Below are 16,873 nucleotides of genomic sequence, written 5' to 3'. Positions count from 1 at the left end.
CACCATGCATATATCCAAGGCTCTCTTACTTAAACATTTCTCATAACTCAACTCATTTGGCATACCACCTAACCTATACCATAAAACTCGTAGCAAAATCACCATACTAACTCACCATTATTTCTGCAAAACAACATACCTCTCTATGTAAGGCACTTATCTCCCAGAAGCATAACTCACGATCCACACTCGTTACGTACACGCACACTAGATCCTCAAGTTCTTTCTTCCATTACCGCAAAACTCATACACAACTTAACATGACACTAATTCCCAATACCCTATGCTCACCGTCTCAACAAAAGATTATGAACCACCTGCATCTTTCGGGTCATTACCACACATGTTCTACGACTCACTTGCCATTACCATGTCTACTGAAACCTTAACTAGAACAAGATCATAATTATTGTAACAACCTCTCACAACCGTGTCCCATTAACAGAATGTCACTATACCATGAGTCTATGACAACAACGAAAACATATACAACTCTATGTATATCATACTCTACCCTCATTCCCAACTTAACCAAGTAGAAATTTGTGAACTTGAGAAGATAAAGTTTTATTTGAGAGTAATTTCCAATACGATTGGTATGAACTTGTCAACTAAGCCCAGAACCATAGTATAGTTCAGCACATCTCTCAATCAACATAAATTTTACACAATTTGCAAATTGACTATAGCTATTGTCAATAATTGGTAGTTATAAATCGTTTTCTTTACACATAAAGTGTATAGAATTCACGCCCTAAGTACTCATAAACACATTTTAACATTACTCCATCTTTCGTATGCTAACTAATATACAACTGCAAATTAAGTATAGAATGTACATGAAATTGGAGTTTTTAATTGGACTAAGAGAAATACAGATTCATGATTTGGCTCAAGGAGTCAAGGTAGAGCCATTGAGAATGAAACTTTTGCATACAACATTATTTTACACAAGCTCTTCACAAAAATAATACTTAGTCCTCTGTTCATATTTACTTAGTATCCATCATACAAACGCAACTAAATCTATAAGATAAACTAAGCAAGTGAATAGATATAACAAACTATAAACATTAAAAATGAGAGAAGATGTGTAATCAGATTGATCATAGGTTAAACAATACCTCCGTTAGTAAGGCTGCAAATTAAACGATGCGAAATTAGAGTTTATGCAAAAATAAATGATCAATGTTAAAGATATTACATGTGCCGAAATGAAAAATTGAAAGATGGAGGGGACCAAAGGTCACTTCTACTTAGAGTAGAATGAATAGTGTAGAATGAATAGTTTTAAGTGTAGAGATATAGCTATGGGGACAATTAGCAATGAAATTGTTAGTTGAGCTTAGGCAAACTGGGCATCACAAATTCACGGAAACAATAAGTCATATCAATATATGAGGTATGTGTTTAAAAATTGTCACTGTTTGCATCCTAAATATATCGGTTCAACTAAAAACGATAAGGCAATCTGAAAAAAGGACCATTAATCAAATTAGGGATCGTTTGTATTAAAGCTTGTCCAAATTAACGAAATTCTAAATTTGACAGCAATACAATCAATTAATTCGAATAAAAAAAGGGGCAGGTACAACAATTAAGAGTCAAACAAAATAATCCTAGTTAAATATCAACTCACATGATCAGTATCATCACGTAAAAAATGAAATCCATAACTGAATTCCAAAATCGGGAAAAACACCCAAGAAGAAGGAAACGCAATACAAAGCCGACTACGAAAACTACTTGCGTCACATAGAGAACCAATCGAGCGCATATATAAGTATCTAACATTATTCGACTTGATTTTACGAATATTTAGAGAAACAAATAGCAAATCAAAAACATTGGTATGTCAAAATGTTGGAAAATCGTGGAATAACTGAAGAGAATGGAGAGACAGAAATCGTATAGCTTAATTTAATTAACAACAAATATTACCGCCACCATGATTGTTACACCACAAAAAAGTGAAAAAATGGAGACGACTTACAGCATGATGTTGAGATGGGTTAAATGAGAAGAACAAATGTACAGTGCTGAAATCGAAGCATAATACGAAAAAATGAATCCATACCTGTTTTAATTATGAAAATCATGTACAGAGAAGAATAAAGACAACGTTTTTTTGTAAAATGGTGGTAAAAAAATTGAAAGAAGGAGAACAACAAATGGTTTGCAATTGTTTGGGTAGAAAAATCTTCCCTAATCTTATTAAGAGATCTGATAGTGTGTTGGTAGAGAATGACGGCAAAGTAAAATGGGTGGTAGAGCAATTTAGGGTTAATGATGATTGATGACAGCGGGTAGAGAAATGCAAAGAAGAGAATTGATATGATAGAAGTATGTAGGGTTTAGGCGTAGGCGGGAAAACAACTCACCAAATGAAGACACGTGTAAAAATTTATGTTTAGTGGTTATTGTTTTATAGTTTTATATAGATAGATATAGATAGATGTACCATTGTATATTCACGTTTGTGATATTGTTTTTCAACTTCAAGTGTGATATTTGTTCCAGAGTACGTGATATTGTTTTCCTGGATATGTGATATTGTCCAGGTACCTGTGTGATATTGTTCCTGCAACATTCTTTGTGATATCGTTCTCCATCTTAATGTGTGATATTTTTCCCAAACAACGTGATATTGTTTTCCTGGATATGTGATATTGTTCAGCCACTTGTGTGATTTTGTTTTCGTCCATATCTTTTAGACTTTTTCTTGTTATTTTACATTTTACTTTTCTTGCCAGATCCTACAAGTAATGTAACTTCTTCTTCCTGTAATGATCTTCATGTCTCTGCCATTACCTCTAAAGATAGTAATGATATTGTTGAGTCTTCACTTACTTCTCTTTGTTCGATTGAACCACCTGATGCATCTAGTTCTACTCCACATGTTGAACAACATTCTGTTCCTTCTCGTGTGCATCAACTACTTTTGGACTCCAAACCTGGTGGTAGTGAATTGTGGACAAGGAACGTTGCACCTGAGTTTAAACCTTATATTGACCAGTTGTTTGGGACGTTGGAAGAAGCTATTAGTTTTTATGATGTGTATGCAGAAGCATGTGGTTTTGAACCTAGGAAGTCTTCTCAAAAAAGGTATGTTTCTGGTGATGTGAAGTATAAATTTGTTGTTTGTAACCGTGAAGGTTTTAGAGATCGTAAGAGGAAGGCTACTGTTTTAGATAGTGGAAAGGAGCAGGCAACTCCCAGGCCTTTTGATATCAGGAAAACTAAGTTAACTAGGATTGGTTGTACTGCTATGATTGAGTTTCGCTATAATGGGGATGGTTATGTTGTTTTTCAGTTTCGTGAGTGGCATAATCACCGTCTTTGTTCACTTAGAAATCAACAGTTTCAAAAAAAACACAGGCACCTCCATCTTTACCATAAAAAGACAATTATTGATCATTCAAGGGTTAATCAAGGGCCAACAAGGGCATTTAGAAATGCCAAGGAATATGTAGATGGCTATGAGAATGTTGGAGCTCAACTGGTTGATTTTAAGAATTTTGGAAGGGATATCAAATGTTTCATAGGAGACCGGGATGCTCAACTGTTTGTTAACTATTTTGAGGATAAACGTGATACCACTAAAGGTTTTTACTTTGCTTATGAGGTGGATTCTGGTAAATGCTTGGTTCGTGCGTTTTGGTGTGATGCAGAGTCTCGTAGAAACTATGCTTTGTTTGGTGATTACATCACTTACGATCCAACTTACAGTACGAATAAATATTGTATGCTTTTCACTCCTTTTATGGCGTAGACCACCACAAAAGGTCAGTTACTTTTTTGCTTTCGTTGCTATTTCATGAGGATGAAGATTCTTTCACATGGGTCTTTCAAAAGTTCCTTGATGCTATGGGACAACGAGAGCCACACTTTGTATAATAACCGATCGGTGTCTTTGGAATAAAGCTGGGTTTGCGTGTTTGTCTTCAAACATGCTAAGCGCAGATATTGCATGTGGCATATCATGCAAAAGCTTACCGATAAGGTTGGGCTGCAATTTCGAGAGAGACCGATTTTGTCACCGTTTGAATGCTATTGTTTGGGATCTTTGAGTTAGAACCTCTTGAATTTGAAGAAAAGTGGTGTCAGTTGGTCAATGAGCATAATCTTGACGGTAATTCATGGTTGTCAACCATGTTTAGAAAAAGGAGGAAATGGATCCCAACTTATTTTCGTGATGTTCCTATGGGTTGTCTATTACGAACAACTCAACGTTCGAGAGTCGAATAATTTTTTCAAGCGTTTTGAAAATGCACATGGTACACTTGTTGAATTCTTGATGCGGTTTCAAATTGCCATTGATGTCTGCGCCATACTCAAAAACAACTTGATAGAGACGATGATTGTACTCTTCCACAATTAGCGACTTCTCTTAAGTTGGAAGTTCATGCTTCCAAGGTTTATACAAATTCGCTTTCTCGATTTTCAAGTAGAAGCTTCGCTTCTATTTGTTCCCTTAGTGTTGGTGGCTTCACACCACCTGCAAACGGTGTAGAATTAATTGGTATTGCTGATGCCGAATGCGGAAGACCTACCAAGTCGTCTACAATTCTCTAACGAATGACGCTGAATGTTCTTGCAAGTTGTTCAACAGGAAGGGTATTATTTGTAGACACATTATCCGGGTTTACTACGGAAAACAAGTCCACACTTTGCCCGATAAATACATTCTTATGCGGTGGACCAAGAATGCACATAAGATCCTTCTTTATGGTCTACATGGTGAGTTAATTGAGGATTTTGATGCCACTGATTTACGAAAGATGGAAATGTGCAAGTTATGGTCGGAGTTCTACGCGACCATCAGTGTGCTCAAGAATGTGCCTACGAAGGACATCACTGATCTTGTTGACATCCTTAAACAATTCAGGGTGAAACTCAATCCGCAATCAGAGTCAATGACCAAAGAGCGGGAGTTGGAGATGCTTCTCGGGTGCAGTTCCTCAAGCGAGGTGAGGATTTTACCACCTCGTCAGGCAAAGAACAAGGGTAGCGGGAAGAGAATGATCTCCAAAAAGCAACAATGCATAGCTAAAGCGGAGAAGCCTAAAAGACTTTGTCGTAATTGCAAACAAATGGCTCACCATGATAAACGAATCGTCCTAATGCTTTTGTACACGATGCCGACAATAAGGTATGTTCACCATGAACAGTCTATGTATGAAACTTTTTATCTATGTTGTATGGTCACGAGTCAGAAACAATACCACATGTTATTTAAAATAATATCACATCTTATACTAAAAAAGTATCACTATTTGACGATACCGAATGTGATATTATTTGAGGATAACGAGAATGTGTCAACACATCTGTCTCAACTTTCTTTTATATTTTCCTGGTAATTTTAGAAACAATACCACATCTTGTTAGAAATAATATCACACTTTTGTAGTACAGTACACTACTTGAGGATAACAGAATGTGATATTGTTTTTAATTGTTCCGAGATAGAAACAATATCACACTTCATTTGAAATAATATCACTCCTTATATAAAATAATATCACTGTTTCACCTTTTTGTGTTTTCGGGGTAGTTCGGATGAGGATGATCTTTGATGATGGTTGATCGGTCGAAGGAGTTTTTGTTGATGGCGCTCATTAATTATAGCAGCAGCAAATAGACGACATTCTTTATGACTAGTATATTAATATAGACCACAACATTCATTAAAGTATAAATTATACTTTATTTTATATGGAAAGTACTCGTACTCGGAGAATATTTGATTATTTTATTTGTCTCAGTTGTCTTGGTTTTGTATTTTTTGATACTGAGAAACAATATCACACCTGACATTTATATATTTCACATCTTACTCTAAACAGTATCACTACATCAGGACTACTGTATATGCCTTTTGCTTTAAGATTTTCACATCTTGTGTTTTGTGTGTTGTCAAAATATGGCAGTTCATAATATGCTTCTGCAGTTTTCTAACACAATATCAACGTGTGTACACAACAATATCACAACATAGTGAAAACAATATCAATGTAAGACTTAAACTAACATATTCATATTGTGATATTGTTTAGACATCCGTGTGATATTGTTTAACATATTGTGCGATACTGAGAAGCAATATCAACCTGTGTACACAACAATATCACAACATTCTAAAAACAATATCAACGTGAGATTTAACCATCCATATCCATAGTGATATTTAAAAGTAAACAGTGTGGTATTGTTTTAGCCCTATGTGATATTGAGAAGCAATATCACAGCAACTATTACACAATATCACACCAAACGTGAAATAATATCACACTTTAGCATCAGTTAGATGACATCCAAAATAAGCATCACTACTTTACCATTATAAAAAGTTACCATTAAATTCGTTTTTGTACTACCATTACATACCCTTTAGTTTAATTACAACTTCGTTCTAACAAATATAGTAGTCCTAATTCCTTCCTCTTCCTCTACCGCGGTTCTTCGGATTTGCAACGGTCTTAATCCTACCACGTTTGTATGTTACTGCGGGCTCATTCCTACGATCTTCACCATCTTTTCCGGAATCAGCTCCTCTGTAAAGCATATCCATACCAACAGTCATTTATTATTTCTGGACACCTTTGTCCTAATTACTATCTATCTTTTTGTATATACAATTGTAAATTGTTTTTACCTTTTCTTAGGAGATTGCCGAAGAATTGGCAATTCTGTGTTAATAATCGGTTTCTTAGTACAATCTTCCTTTACTGTTTCCGGAACATCTTCTTTATTTGTCTCCTCCACAACAACATCAGCATTCTCTTTTGTTTGAACTTCTGCCATTGGTACTTCCTCTTTCTGCTTCCCTTTCGCCTTTTCCTTGTTCTTCCTCTGTTGCTTCAATGTCTTCCATATTTCATCCTTCCCATCTGAAAATTCTTTTACTTTTTCGATCAAAGGTGTTCTGTTCTCATTTATGTCAGCTAAAAGCAATGCTGCTGCCATTTCTAGCCAGTAGTATCGCCTATACACTTTTTGGTTCAGGTCGGCTTCAAACATTACACCCTCATATCGAATCATGTGCATCATTACGAAGTTCCCAGACTCAGTATTGTTCATCTCTGTCTTTTGCCAATGGAAGTTCATGTTGACAACATCAAACGTTATTATATCATCTGCTCTTTCCACGTTCTTCTTTGCTAAATAGTCACTCATGTGCTCCGCCTACAATATTACGGTTCACCATTAGTAATAATTTCACAAACACAGAAATCCATTATTTCAATGTTACTATACAGCAATACTTTAAAGAACTATCAATTAATCATACCACCAAATATGCAACTTTGTGTATTTGTGTTTGCTCCCATCGGGGTACTGTGTTGTCCAAAGACTTCCATTGTCTCGGTTTTGAAATTTATACAAATACAGAAATAATGCTCTTTCCATACCATTGGAATAAAAACCAGATCTGCTTGCAGGTTACAGGGAACTGTGTTTCTTCTAATGAATTCGTCCCATTCTTCGAACATCTTTTCTTTAATCAATTCCCTGTCTCCAGCTCCTTCGGTTTTAATTTACTGTTTTGAATATGTAACACCCCCATACTCCAAGTGCCTTACCAGGACCACTCAGGTATAAGGATGCCACCATCTCGGTTACCCGAGGCATGATATTCATAAGACAATAACGAAACAACTTTAAAAGAAAATAAAGTTTAAAGTGATTACATAGCAATACCAAACTGATAAAAAGAAATACAAGACTCTCGGACGGTGCCTCATCGCTAAAACTATTAAAGCTATAAAACATCGTCTGACACAGCGGAAGACTTCTAACTGTCACGTGATTACTCATCCCAGCTATCCCATACGCGTCATACCATACCTGCTCAATAACTGCTCACCACCCACGAATGGATCACCACAGTTTTTAAAATATTTAAACGGGGTCAGTACTAATCACACAACTCAATATATCAACAATAAGATAAACAGACAGCTTACCTGTCACACACACACAACCAACCAATTCCAATCGTCTCAATCACCGATCGTCCTTTGGACCACCGCCGATGGGGGACCGCAGCCGCACCCACCAAATCCCCGCTCCTCATAGTGAGCGATAACCCTGTCCATTAATGTGCACATCCCTTCTGTGGCGGGTTCCACTGAAGGCGAAACTAGGGCGTGAATCCACTCCCGCAAGTGACCCCACTTAGCCGAGGCCACGCCTCGCGAGCCACAGACAACGATCACAACCACAATCACAATACAATTATTATATCAAACAACCAATCACAATACATCAACCAATATCCCATTATGGGACTAATACTGAGTAGGAAATCCTACCTGGAAAGCACAACTATCAGACGGTCTCTACAGCTGTCTCAAAAAGGCTCTTCTACGAAACCTCCTCCTATCATACAACATACAAATGCTACCAAATCACAAAATACTCAAAAACCCCCAAATCCCTAGATTAGGGTTTAACCAACTTAAAGGAAAGACAATAAAAAGGGTACATAGATCTTACCCTCGACGCAAGGAACTCAACGGTATAATCAACGCTCAGAACTGACCTTCCAAACTCCGGGTATTGCTAATAATGCGATTAGGATGAAGAACTTGCTTGCTTTCTCTCTTAAACAGTAATTTAGGTTTTGCAAAAGTGATTTAGAATAATTACGACAAAGCTTATATACCTTAATCGCATAATTAACAAAACCCGAGAAAACTCCCCGAAAAACCGGCTACTCGATCGAGTACCCAAGGCTACTCGATCGAGTACCCCCTTACTCTATCGAGTACCTAAGGCTACTCGATAGAGTACCCCCTTACTCTATCGAGTACCTAAGGCTACTTGATAGAGTACCCCCTTACTCTATCGAGTACCTAAGGCTACTTGATAGAGTACCCCCTTACTCTATCGAGTACCTAAGGCTACTTAATAGAGTACCCCCTTACTCTATCGAGTACCTAAGGCTACTTGATAGAGTACCCTACAGGTCAGAAACTATTTTAAAACGCAACTCACCCTTACTCGACAGAGTAAGGCCTACTCGATAGAGTACCCAAAGACTCATAAATACGAAGTATTACAGAATATATATGTTACAAGTCCTATTTTTGTTTTAAAGAGTGATTATATTTAATCAAACTAAATGGACAGCTTACCATGTGTCGAATCCCAAAAAACATCACACTTGTTTCACATTTTTCTGTGTGCTCAATATGGTTCAGAATGAGGGACCAACATTCAATCACATTGCTACTGACATGCTCATTTGGAAGCAACGACAATATATCGTTTCTGACAAGATATTGATCATTACTGAATTTGGCAACCACCTCACTGCTCCAAACATTAACACAAACGAAATTAAAATAGTGCACACAATATCACACTTCTCTAAAAACAATATTACATCCCTTAAGAAACAGTATCACAAAAAATAACAGTTATGATAAAATAAAAGTACCATCAAATTTAAATAGTGCAAACAATATCACACTACTCTAAAAACAATATCACACTCTTTAAGAAAAAGATCATTAAACATACTCTAATGGGAAACTGTGGTCGTCCAATAGGCAGTAGTCAAGCACTTGTTTCCTCATGGTCAACATCTTTGCACACAGTGATTTGTTAGCCTTCATAAACCTTGAGACGACCTCCACGTTAGAATCTGCCACACCACAGTTGTATGTGCTCCCAAGGCCATCTGATTTCCCCCTCCTACTGCTTCCCACCACACTGGCAGAACCATCTTCTACCACACCTACAAAAATATTTATTTTTGTTATTTGAATATATAATGCTTATATATAATGAAAATAAGTCAGTGTTGAAGAAAATAACCTGTTTTGTTTTGTACAGGAGTTTGAACATTCTTTTTTCCACCTTTCCCTCTCTTTCTTTTGCTTGCTGCTTTCCTCTTTGCTACTAATTTAGGCAACAGTGTCCCTTTGATTGCATTAAGGTTTGTAACCTTCCTCAGGACCTGACTCCTACATTTATTTAAATCGCTCAACACAAGCGTTGCTGCAATCTCTCCCCTGTACAATTGCCTCTTCTTTTCATCGTTCAGTTCACATTTAAAATCTTCACCCACAAAAAAATCATGTGGAACATCATGAATAATCCACAATCCAGGTTCAACTCTTTTGTTTGCCAATCAAAGGCGACATTTGTCAGCACATAGTCCTGTACTTTCGCCCCACTTGCATAACCTTTACTGTTGAGGTAGTGCCCGTAAACAACTCCCTATTTATGTTTATAAAAAATAACTATCAAATTTCAATCTTTAGCTAACAAAAGCATTATATCCTTAGTTCTTATTTTTAAATATAGTATTTACAGTTAAATGAGCAAGGTGTACATGCTCCTCGTCCTCAAAATGATCATAATCTCGGTTGTCCAAGTAGAACATTTTTTCCCTCTTGGTGTCAATACAGACGCAAATGTAGTGGTCTTCATATACCAAAGGTATGAACACCTATATAAATATTTTATAGAAAATAACACTGTCATTCACAGACCATAGCATACAATATCACAAGTAATGAGTAACAATATCACAGAATATATAATACAATATCACAACTAAAATAGCTACCTGATTTAAGAAACAATATCAATACTTACTTTCGACAATATCGATAATTAACTTAACAAGATCAGATAATTAACTTAACAAAGATAACTAAAAGTACTTTTAAATTCTTACCATATCTGAATTTAAATTCAGTGGCTGTTTATATTGATTTGACCACATATCCCATGTCCTCCATACGTCTTCCTTTAGTCTTGTCAGTTCATCAACATTTTCTTCATTTACAAGTAAGATTTTCTCCATACCACCCTGTTTGTTTATAACAGAATTGATTAGTCGTGTTGATAGATTTTTCCACGTAATTTAAAACACAAGGAACACATGAGGTTTATGTTTCCCATACCGAGTGGGCAAGGCCATAGAAAATCCTTGTCGGTCTGTTGCTGTCTTTTGGCACCATTTCAAACTGATTGAGCAATATTGCCGATGCCTCAATAACCACTGCTTCTATTTTAGTGTCAGGCAACAAAGACTCAATATCGCTCTTTGGTATGTTATGGTAAATACCAAAGTCACAGACAATCTCTCTGTACCATTTTCCAAAAAAATTAGCATATTAGTTTTTAAATTATTTTTATGTAGTAGATTAATTAATGTCTTACATTCAAAAAATAAAATTACGTCTTCTTAATCGCATGATCTGTAAGGAAGCAATAATCCATGACTTCCTTCCGACGCTTCAAGACAGTCTCAAATAAATGGTCCTGTCTGACCATGAAATCTAAGACAAGTGCAGCATCCCTGTCTGGCAAACCACAGTCCATAGTACACCCCAAATTATGAGGTACCATATCTGCCGATTCAGGTATTTTGTTCATGCTGTCTGCGTGCAACAAATAGTCATTGATGCTCCACGTTCTCTCTGTTTCCATCTGAACATTTGGAAGAACCTCCTTCATATGAGACCCCACACTTTTATCATCATTTTTCTCCCCAACCTCTTTTCCAGACTCCACGTTCTTAGTATTCAGGTCCTCAACAGTTGGTACATTGTTAACATTTTCCTCAACATGTTTTCCAATTCCCTCCTTAACATTTGTTACGTCCTCAACATTTGTTGTATTCCCATCCCTTTTTGCAGCTTCCTCATTCATTTCCTGAACCTCTTTTTCAATGCCCTCATTTGGTTTATCTGTGTTAACCTTCTCAACAGTCTTGGTCCCTCCTAAACCAACATTGATTACACTTTCATCAAGCTGTGTCAACACATCTGTCTCCTCATTTATTTTTCCACACTCTTTTTCACCGTCTTCTTGATTTAGTGTATCACGATTCAACTCTTCAACGGGACTTCCTACTCCTACACCAATACTGGATATAACATCATTCAATTTTGAATTCATGTCATTATCCAGTCCATCATCTTGGTCTTCATCATCACCACTGTCCAAGTTAGTAACATCATTAATATCATCATCCTGTTGTTTGTCATCACATGCCAAGTCATCATCACTGTTCTGTAGATCTTTATCTGTACATCCACCGTATTTTTTGTTCAATTCCTTGTACTACACTTTCAACATTTCAGTCCAAACATCAAATGATGGCATCCCTTCTTTTGCTTTTTTCATTTCATATGACCTCGCTATCAACATGTCCATCTAGTTATGATACCCAACATCTTTCATGAAAGGCAGCGTTTGAGTCTCTGTTGTACTGTTTTCGTGGATTCTCAACCTCTTCTTCAAAGCAGAAAGATGTTCTTTAGGATCAACATCTTCCGCACCATCTACCTTCGCACCAGATTGTGTAGATGTAGTTGCTTCACCCATTGAACTTTTTGCTTTCATAGTGATCAGTTTTCTCATGTTACGTACATACCTACCTATGAACAATTCATTGTCCCTTTTCATACGTAGATAAATTTCATGAGCACGCTGCCAAATTACAAAATAAATATATTAAACACTAAAATAGACTCTTAGATAATGAGAAGATATGACACAATAATAAGGTTTTTAATATCAACTTTTATAAAATATCACAGCGTACTACAAATAATATCATACTAGTGCAAAAACAATATCATAACATTTTTTAAATCAATATCACAACAATCTGTTATTCAATATCATTTACTTTTCTAAACTATATCACAATTATCAATTAACAATATCACAATATCATACAATATATCAAACAATATCATATCTAAAATAATTATCAGATAGCAAATGCTTTTATTCAATATCAATATCATAATAATATCACAGCAGACTCAAAACAATATCACATTAGTTCAAAAACAATATCACAATAATATTTTAATATCATAGCTAAAATAATTATCAGTTAGAAATTTATTTCATTAGTGCTTACATCCATTGCCCTTGCTCTGATTTGTTCATCAGTTTCAACACCACTAGGCAACTTCACCATCATATACCCCTCTTTTGTTTCTACTTTAGCTTCATGATCAGACGTCTGAGTCAGTAATATCTCTGGAGCTGCTGAAGAATATGGTGTTTTTTTAGGGACTTCTTGTTCTTTGTGGATGGGGTCTTGAATCTTTGATATTGGAGCATTCCCCAAAGATCCTGTTTTTTTCTCATCATCCACTCTCTTTGACAATTTTTTATCGTCCCAATGTTGGATGAGTGGTAAAGTGTGTTCCAAAACATCACCCTTGAAATCGAACCTATGCATATATGCTAGCATAATAACTATTACGCATCCACCGACAAAGTTGACTTTCCCCTTCTTTGAACACCCTAACACTTCTAACCATTTCCTCAAATACATATTCACACCAATCAAATTGGCTTATCCTTGTCACATGCTCAACAGCCTTTACCAGTTTCAAGTCCCGAGATTTATTTGAAGACGGTGCTAGGAAAATAGACATGCTGTAAATTACAAACATTCTTTTAAATTCATCTCCAGCATCATTACATTCCATCAGTCTTTCATGTACATCTTTGACCATAATTGGAGCTGAAGTACTCTCCAATCCAAACTTTGCCCTCCATGCATTTTTCAGCTTTGTGTCTGTCACAGCAGTGGTGTTTCCCATGTGAGCGACGTCCACATTCCGACCTTGTCGAGGTAGTTGAAATATGTCATACACATCGTCTTTCGTCAACAGGAAATCAATTTTTTTTGTTTTGAACATGTTGCTTGTGTGATCAAATGCCTTGAGCAGCAATTTCAGAATTCCATGTGGAATTTTTGTTAGTTTCAACTCTAACAATCCACCAAAGCCAACATTAGAAACAGCCTTCCTTTGTTCTTCATTTAAGTTGGCAATCAACTCAACCAATTTCAGTGGCCTACATTTAGTTTGAAACGGTTGCACCTTTTTCTTTTTATCTCAGTCGCTCTACCCTCGCATCCTGTACCACCAATTCGGCATCTTTGTTTCTATCAGTCTTTGATTTCTTTTTTGATGGTTGGCCCTTTTTTTTGTTGACTGCAGGATGCTCTTCAACTTCATCCTGTAACACCATTTCGTCAGCTTTACTTTTATTTTCATTACCATTTTTTGACCTCTTGCTTTGTTGTTCAACCTCATCATTTTTTGATCTCCTCTTTCTCATGTATGTTTTTTCAGGTTGTTTTGAAGCTGTCAAGTCCATTCTGCTGAATCAATATCACACTTCATTAGACATAATTTCACACCTTATTCAAAATAACATCACTATTGTATGTCACTGGTAATAAGTATTTTTAAAGGAGTATACAGCCAGTATTTCGTAAACACTATCAATAATAGAACTACACAAAATTCATGAAGATTCAATACCACTAATATTGATTCAATATCGACCATACAAGTAACAAAGTATTACAAGTTTGTCTTCCTCATTGCCAACACATATATCAACGTTATTCATTGTCTTGAATGAAACTCTCAATTCATGGACTTCATTGTCAAACAAATTCAATTCAGTGTTATGAAATTGTACTCGTTCACATTTAACCAAACGTTTAATCCTAATTTTCGCGATTCAAACAATTTGCAACCGTTATTTTGACAAATACACAATTTTGAACTTTCAATTTCACAATCGAACAGTGTTCAAACGAATAATTAAACGGTTTATTATATTAAACAGTTTTTTAACCAGTTTTAACCCTAATTTTTCACAATTAAACAATGTCGAACTTTGAATATCACAAATAAACAATGGAACAGTGTTTAAACATAAATTTCTTCATTGAATATGTTAAAACCTATTCTTAATTGATAAAAACAATACGAAATACTTATTTTGCACTTCGAACAATGTCGAACCCTAATTTTTCGCAGTCGCACAATATTCAACCCTAATTTAGAAGATTTAAAGAGGAAAATATGCAATTTCAACTATAACAGAAAAACATTCAATTAACAACTACGAAGTTGTACAATTATATGAAAATTATTGGAAATTAACGAAGTTTATCAATAATTTTGATACTTAAACTAACAAATACTTGATTTTAACAATGATTTCACTAAAATTGAAGTCCTCGAGAGAATTAAAACAGAAATTGTACCTGATTTTCAGTCAAAATGCAATTGAATTGAACAATGATTAGTATTTTTTCGTAAATTGTTGTTGATTCGTGTTAATAATCGGGAATTTTAGTGGTTTTTAGAGAGAGAAAGTGAGAAGTTGAAAAACCTGTTGCGCGGTTATGAATTTCAAAAAGGCGTGCGTGTCTGTTTTGTTACCTTTTTTTTTAAGTGATATTGTTTAGTTTATTGCGCGATATTGTATCCGTTACTCAATCCTCAAATATTTAGGGGTTCTCACCGGATCCCGACTCTCTCTCTCTCTCTCTATATATATATATATATATATATATATATATATATATATATATATATATATATATATATATAGGCGGGATCCGGTGAGTCCACCTATATTTTTGAGTCCCGTGAGGCCAAAATTGTATCAGAGGATATACGACACAATATCACGCCTATTATTCACAAACAAAAACGTTCCAGCGGTTCATTTTTCACTTTTCACTCTCTCTCTAAAATTTCAAATTTAGGTAAAAAAAATCAAAATAAGTAAAAATCCCAAAATCTCCCTAAAAATCTCACTGAAAAGCGGAAGAACATCCAAAATTGACGACGATTCCAACTGAATATCAATAATCTAGCATTGTTCGGTCAATAGATTTCTGCAATTTTTAGTATAATTCTTACAAACATAGTTGAGGAACAATCGTTACTCATTTTCTTCAATTTCTGCGGTTTTAATTCATCTTATGTGGTATTGAATTGTGTATACATGTTGATATTGTCCAAAATTATAGTATGTACATTGAATTACACGAATTTAATTGCGTATACAGCACTTGAATGTAGAGTACTATGATGTAGTTGACGATTTTAAACGATTAATTATCAATGTAGTTGTTTACTGGATGTTTTACTTGTTTTTAATTGGGAAAATTAGGGTAAAATGTTGTTTGATCGCGATTTTAGGGTTTGACATTGTTTAATTATGAAAATTAGGGATTCATAATGCTTAAGACTTACAAATTACAGTCTCATAATATAGAATTGAAGTTGTTTGATGATACAGTGATGCGCTTGATGTAATATACTTGCACTTGCACTTGCACATCATAATTTCTGCAATTTTTAGTATAATTCTGACAAACATAGTTAAGGTACAATCGTTACTCATTTTCTTCAATTTCTGCGGTTTTTAGTATAATTTTTAGATTTTTAGATTTGTCATACTGGATTATCATAAAGTTTTGTTAACTATTGATTATGTAAATGTGTGTTGATACTTTTACAAAATAGTTGTGATATTGATTGTTAATAATTCTAAATATTGTGCTATGTTTAAATGCAGAAACTCATCTTCAGCCAAAATGGACTTGGTTGTTTCGCAGAAGTATAATAAAAACACTGCAAAAAAGAGGCCTCTAGCAACAAACGATGGAGTTGAACAAAGATCAACGAAAAAGTCAAAGGAAGGGAACCAGGAAATAGAACCGGTGATACAAAATGAACTTGTAGAGCAACCTGAGGTCAAAAAGAAGAAGGCACATGCATTGCAGACGAAGTGTAGGCCAAAACAATTGGTTGAGCTGATTAACAACCTAAATGTAGAACAAAAACAGGCTGTGAGGGAGATAGGGTTTGGTGGTTTGTTAGAGCTGAAGTTAACACAAATACCACATGGAATTATGAACTTACTTTTAGAGGCGTTTGACTGTACGTGCAACATGTTTAAAACCAAGAAGTGGGATTTTATATTGACAAAACATGACGTCCACGACATCTTTCAACTTCCTAGAGGTGGTGAACCTGTAGAGCTCATAATCCCAGGAACTAAA

General features: G+C 35.4%; 2 protein-coding genes across 2 annotated transcripts; both read left to right on the top strand.

Annotated features, from left to right (window-relative positions):
• Positions 1–1,397: 1,397 nt before the first annotated feature.
• LOC141641293 (protein FAR1-RELATED SEQUENCE 5-like) lies at positions 1,398–3,772 on the top strand. The gene is made up of 3 exons (XM_074449964.1): positions 1,398–1,402; positions 2,562–2,641; positions 2,754–3,772. The coding sequence occupies exons 1-3, from the start codon at positions 1,398–1,400 to the stop codon at positions 3,770–3,772; spliced, it is 1,104 nt and encodes a 367-aa protein (XP_074306065.1).
• Positions 3,773–4,538: 766 nt separating this feature from the next.
• LOC141641292 (uncharacterized) lies at positions 4,539–5,940 on the top strand. The gene is made up of 2 exons (XM_074449963.1): positions 4,539–5,152; positions 5,850–5,940. Exons 1-2 carry the CDS (start codon positions 4,539–4,541, stop codon positions 5,938–5,940), a joined length of 705 nt encoding a protein of 234 aa, XP_074306064.1.
• The last annotated feature ends 10,933 nt before the right edge of the window (positions 5,941–16,873 follow it).

This window comes from Silene latifolia, chromosome 2 (genome assembly GCF_048544455.1).
Source record: "Silene latifolia isolate original U9 population chromosome 2, ASM4854445v1, whole genome shotgun sequence".
In the NCBI taxonomy this organism is placed as follows: Eukaryota; Viridiplantae; Streptophyta; class Magnoliopsida; order Caryophyllales; family Caryophyllaceae; genus Silene; species Silene latifolia.
This window is presented reverse-complemented; position numbering and strand designations above follow the sequence as displayed.

Excerpts from the sequence above, each read along its gene's own strand:
- LOC141641293 (XM_074449964.1), top strand. Across the intron at positions 2,642-2,753 it reads TGATATTTTTCCCAAACAAC|ATCCTACAAGTAATGTAACT; the intron begins GTGATATTGTTT and ends TTTTCTTGCCAG.
- LOC141641292 (XM_074449963.1), top strand. The coding sequence starts at position 4,539 with ATGCGGAAGACCTACCAAGTCGTCTACAATTCTCTAACGAATGACGCT. Across the intron at positions 5,153-5,849 it reads TACACGATGCCGACAATAAG|TATCACTACATCAGGACTAC; the intron begins GTATGTTCACCA and ends TACTCTAAACAG.